Genomic DNA, 5,840 nt, shown 5'->3' with positions numbered 1-5,840 from the left:
TTGAGGGTGAATTTGGGGTAGCTTTTTTTATAGAAAAACTTCTATTTATGTAGAGTTATGAGGATTATTTATACTTTTGAGCATGTTTGGAGAGATAGTTTTCAAAGATTTACTTTAATTTATTATGGTTTCTTGGAACAACATTAGGTTTTTTTTAAGTTTTAAATGAAAATAACCTTAATGTTTGTGTTTTTGTAAACATGTATAATTCAAAATTTCTCGTTTTTTCTTAAGGTAAATTATTCTAATGATAAGTTAATTAATTTAACTTTTATTCATAGAAAACCATGTTTAATATTTAAATTTTATGTATTTATTTAGATTTTTTTATAATATATATGATTTGTCTATATTTTTTGTGAAATATAAGTTTTATGATGAATTTAGGGAGATGTTTCATATTTTGTATTTATTTATTTAAATTAATTTTCTTATAATAACAAAGCATAATAAAATAGCAAAATTTATTGCAACATCTAACATAACGTTAATTTAAAATATTCTAACTTTAAGATCGATGGTAAATGTAAAAGAAGTAATTACAACAAAGTTAAGCATTCATAGGTGGTCGAGACTATATATACACACAACTTTAAAATATGTCACTTCAACCCCATAATTGTTGCAACAAAACAAGAGTTGACTGACTCATTGACTCTCTTTATCTAGCACTAGAAAATAAAAATCCATATTTGTATGTATTTTCTAAGAAATAAACGAAAAAAAAAACAACAATAAAAATTAAATATTAAACGAAATTTGGTCCGCATCCATCCATATCTTCTAGATCCAATTCTCTAGACTAAAATTTGACAATTTTTCAAGTTTGGGAAAATTACGTGATATTTTCATCTCAATTATGTCGAGAATAGAACACCAACGAATTCTATATATATATATATATATATATATATAGCACAATTCAAATAAAATTTTATTCTAAAGAATCACTGCAGTATCGAACATGTTTCTATGGCGGAAAGAAGGAAGAAGAGAAAATATAGGGAAAAAACATGATGATTCTAGTTTTCGTTCTGAATATGAGAAAGATAGGAAAATATTCCAACAACACCCCTAATGTACAAAGATCACCCTCTCCTTAACCTTCTTTTATAATTTTCAGCTAACCTAACAAAGCCCACCTTTAAGTTCAAATCCAGAATTACTATCTACACCCCCTACCAAACATATATTAAAATTTTCTAAACCTATCCTAATTTAAATTTTTATTAACACTTTAGAATTTTAATTCACATATACTTGATATTTTCCCACATACAAATAAACACATAAAATAATTTCTTACATAGTACAAACTTAATTTAAGGTGAAGTTTAAGTGTGAACCAAGACACATCCATTAAGATATAGCATATTGATATTTTGACCCACCACTTCAATCATCTTTAGATCATTATATTACACCACTAAAAAAAATAAAAAATAGATTATTTAGGAGTAATCAAAATGATGGATTAAAAGTAAATAAATAAAAAAAAGTCAAAATATCATTATCCTTAAACATATTATCACCAATTATATACATGTATCAATAGAAACAACATTAATAATGAAACATAAGTTGAACGGCCTTTAACAACTATTAAAAAGTTCTTGTTGGAAACAACTATAAAACATTTTGCCACTAAAACACCTTTTATCTAATAGCGAAGGGAGTGTTCCAATCACTCTTTATAGGCCTTAAAGTATTATATAGTTGTCCTTCTTTCACATAATAAGTTGGTCAAGAAACTCCTTAAATATGCTACATTAACTAAGATAGAAACACGCTCAAAATATTAAATAGCACCCAAATAACTCTTATAAACAGAAAAAAAAAATTATTAGTGTTATGATGTGATAGAAAAGAGTAAGAGAAAATTGATAGACAGTGATAGGATGTTTAAAAATGATGAATGTCTATCATAAGTAGTTATTTACTAATTTATTCTACGAAAATAATAGTTTGAGTATTAATTTTTACCACATTTTTTTTCATCACCTGATGTAGTATCGTGTGTGGCATTTGATTTTAATGAAAAACGTGTGGGGGAGGTTTTCTTATCATCTCATCTTTCGAATATCTGTTTTTTCTTATCGTTGGAACTCATAATCCAAGCTGCTTCTTCTTCATCTTTCTGGATTTTTGACGCGTCGTGTCGGGGGCTTTCAATCTTCTTTTTAGACACGAAAGTTCTCATACATTTCTTCTATCTTCATGGCGTTGTTTCTGATAGGAATTTAGGTGAGTATAAATTTCGTATCGATTAAAAGTAAAAAGTATAACACTACATGAAGACAAATACATATAAATTTATTATCTTAAAATTTTGAATTAAAAATGGTGTGTAAGTTTTATATAGTTGAACTCCATTCTTATTGATATTAAGTGTTTATTATAAGAAACCTGATCATTCACGTTTATTTTCCTTAAAACAACTCATTGTTTTTATAGTGCAAAACTAGCTCCTACATTTATATTTATTCTCTTGTTTTAGTTTAATTCAAACTCATTTCTATTTTTAATATATATACATTAAAAATTATAAAATTATAAATATTACTTATTTTAATAAATGTATTTATATAATTAATTATTTATATTAATTTGATTAAATAAAAATAAAATTATTAAGATCACAAACTCTAATATTTTACAGAAGAACAAAAATACAAAAACAAATAATTTGTTATGTGGATCACGATGATTCACAAACTCGTAGACATAATATTGTGAGGAACAGGTAAGAGAAATTAACCCGTTTTCTTATGCGAAACGGACTAATACGACCCACTTTTTGTGTATCAAATGCAAGATGGACTGATCCAGTTTCCCCTGCATTATACATTTTGTTTTTTTTTTTTTCTCGCCGCTGATTTCACAAAAGTTATTGTTTTGTACACAAAACTGAATAAATGAAACCCAGAAAACAGAAAAAAGTGTGCGATAAATCGTATTCTCTGAACAATACATCTGGATTTTATATAGAAAAGTTACCAGAACTTATTAAGAAGGAAAAGATGAAAGTGACTGAAATTGAAAGGTAACTTAGAACAATTATGTTTTTACTCAGGTGATTTTTGTTTCCAAATTTACGCATTGATAGTTTTGCGCGTTCCAAGGTCTCTCACTAATTTTCCTATACGAAGATCATTTCATATTGCTATAAGCAGAGTGGCATCGAACCATTGCAATGGAGATTTCAAGGCCTCTAAGAAGGTTAAAAGAAAACTTAGTTTTAACGCGTTTTTTCAAGAATAATAATACCTCTGATGTTCATCTAAAAAGACGCTGCCAAAATGTAAATCGCATATTCCAAAAGAACGAAAAAAGAAAAAGAAAAATCATCATTTTGGTTAACTTCAACTTACAGCAAGAACAGAAGAAAGAGTAGAATAGAAAGTGAAGAAGCAGAGAGAGTATAGAAAAAAGAATGCTGTGAAATTTGATTGAATTAAGCTACTCCATGATTTCTCAGTATAATAATTTGGTCTATGAAACTAGACTACAGTATGTGTGTATGTGTTGGTAGGTTATTAAGAGTTGCAACGAATCATCACCAGCTTGAATCATCACAGGGGAAACAACCCTCTTGTGCAATGTCTGTTATCTGAACCCCAGAATCATATGCGACACCGTTTTTCCAATCAGCAGGTAGCACCTTCTTCGCCCAAATCCACTTCCCATCATACCCTGCTGTTACCACAAAACGAAACTGCAATGCACCTCTCGGTACCCTACTCGTGTCCCACACCGCTCCGTGGTTTCTGCTCAAGAAGCTCCAATTCGCAGACCCCACCTAATAATAATCAAAATCGCAACCAACGTTAACAAAATTTCATTCAATCAGACAAACAAAACACTAACGATGTTTCGTGTCTGAAAACAAAACACACCTGAGCCACATCAACGCTCACAATCTCTGTTTGACCTCCTTGGTACAAGAATTTAACTGCTAAATAATCTGCCTTCTTGCTTGTTTCTTCTACGCGGACCGCCAAATTCTGATTCTTGTAAACACAAGGTACTCTGCACATTATTATTATACGTAAAAAACACATTAGACCGTTACTGTCATGTCATTACAGTGGCACATGATTCATAATATTAAAAGGTTGGTCCACAACGAGGTGGTGGGTGGGCCGGTAGGTGGGGAGTGGGGACAGGGAAAAACCACTGGCAAAGCAAGGGAGAAGGAAAAGGGAAAAAGGATGAAACTTTATCTGAGACTGAAATGATTTAAACCTACCTTTTGTATTCAATGTCAACAATGCCAAGTTTCGATATTTCTTTGCCCTTCCCCTTCTCGGCCATGCTTAAGAAAGCTCTGCTGCTGAGTACAAAGTCGGTTTGATTGTTTTGATTAAGATCGGTCAACACCACTCTGGTGCCCTGTTTGCTGCAAACACTTGGGTTCTTGCATCTTACCTGTAACATGCCATCCAATAATCACAGAAGAAAATTGTTAATTAATTACATGACATTGGTTATGACAGTAATAGTTGATGAATAAAATTTGGGTGTTCATGGTGTTTGTGATTTGTTTACAGACCTGAAAGCAGGCACCACAACCGGCTCCATTTTTGAAGAGAGAGGCCACACCAGCTGCGATGTTTCCACCACTTAAGTCCAGTGCCTGAGACCCATACCCACATGCCCCAGCTGATTCATAGACAAAATTCACATCATAAATCATTGTATTTGGCCTAGTTAGAGATGGAAATTGAAGGCGATTACAAAACTAATGAATAGATGAATGAATGAATGTGGTGGTTACATGAAAGAACAGAGTCTTTGGTGAAAAAGGAAGCCTTGGATTGATGCAGGCAGCGATCGCAGGCAGTGACAGAAGAAGAGAGAAGGGAGAGGAGAAAGAGAAGAAGGAAAGCCATGTGTGTTTGTGTTACAGTGTGCAATGTGTTGGATTTTTAATTGTTCTTCTGAGATGACTTAGAAAGTAGAAGTGGTTTGTTGAGAAAGGAAGGGGAAGAAGGTAGGTATATATATATAGGGAAGGTTTCTGAGGAATACGACAAATTGGTGACAGGTCAGCATTTTCCAAAAGGGCTTCGGTAACAGATAAGAATGAATATTGTTCCGCCAACTCACTCTAATGGACGATTTAAAGGATTAATGGTTCATCCTAGAATCTTATTATCGGTATTGTACATCGATATACATTCGAAATATTGTTTATTTTAAAATGTATTTCATCACATTTTTGTTTTTAAAGTTTTCTCTAAAGATAAGAGAAACAAAAATTATTTAAATCGTCTTGCACTTTAATTTCTAATATGAAATTACTGAACATATGATAATGAACAAATATCTCCGTAATTTCGGTTTAACTTTAAATGTTAAATATAATATAAATACGGAACACTTTAAATTTATTTTCTTACAATTTTGGTTAATAATTTGAATTTCATGTAAAAGTTAAGTCTTAAAATTTTAAATAAAAATAATATTAAACTTTTATATCATACTTAATTGGTATTATGTGTTCAATTATTTGAAAAACCTATAGAGATGAAAGAGGTAGAGAAGATAAATAAACTTGTCTTCATTGTTATTATTAGAATTCGTATACATTTGACAGAGAATTCTCGCATTAAATGGTATAAGTGCGAAAAATATTGAACTTTTTTATTTGGGTAAGAAGATAGGAATAATGATGTACATTTCTTACGCGTCTTCATCCCCATACCTGTTATAATACTTGTTCTCGTCATATTTCCGTGTCCATTTAAATTATTAAAATACTTATTATCTCCATGTCCGTTTAAATTATTAAAATTCTAAGACACAAATTTTGATAATTTTATTTGTTGTTTATTTTT

At 30.6% G+C, this 5,840-nt stretch overlaps 1 protein-coding gene across 1 annotated transcript; it reads right to left on the bottom strand.

Moving 5' to 3' along the window:
• Positions 1 to 3,420: 3,420 nt before the first annotated feature.
• Positions 3,421 to 5,068, bottom strand: LOC114170733 (expansin-like A2). Its single transcript, XM_028056282.1, has 5 exons — positions 4,778 to 5,068; positions 4,553 to 4,662; positions 4,250 to 4,428; positions 3,897 to 4,029; positions 3,421 to 3,799 (listed from the first exon to the last, which is right to left on the bottom strand). The coding sequence occupies exons 1-5, from the start codon at positions 4,890 to 4,892 to the stop codon at positions 3,557 to 3,559; spliced, it is 780 nt and encodes a 259-aa protein (XP_027912083.1). The 5' UTR covers positions 4,893 to 5,068; the 3' UTR covers positions 3,421 to 3,556.
• Between the last annotated feature and the right edge of the window lie 772 nt (positions 5,069 to 5,840).

This window comes from Vigna unguiculata, chromosome 11 (genome assembly GCF_004118075.2).
Source record: "Vigna unguiculata cultivar IT97K-499-35 chromosome 11, ASM411807v1, whole genome shotgun sequence".
Lineage (NCBI taxonomy): Eukaryota > Viridiplantae > Streptophyta > Magnoliopsida > Fabales > Fabaceae > Vigna > Vigna unguiculata.
The sequence above is the reverse complement of the archived record's forward strand: the minus strand, read 5'-3'. Positions and strand labels throughout refer to the sequence as shown.

Excerpts from the sequence above, each read along its gene's own strand:
- LOC114170733 (XM_028056282.1), bottom strand. The coding sequence starts at position 4,892 with ATGGCTTTCCTTCTTCTCTTTCTCCTCTCCCTTCTCTCTTCTTCTGTC. Across the intron at positions 4,663-4,777 it reads CAAAGACTCTGTTCTTTCAT|CTGGGGCATGTGGGTATGGG; the intron begins GTAACCACCACA and ends TCTATGAATCAG. Across the intron at positions 3,800-3,896 it reads TGAGCGTTGATGTGGCTCAG|GTGGGGTCTGCGAATTGGAG; the intron begins GTGTGTTTTGTT and ends GATTATTATTAG.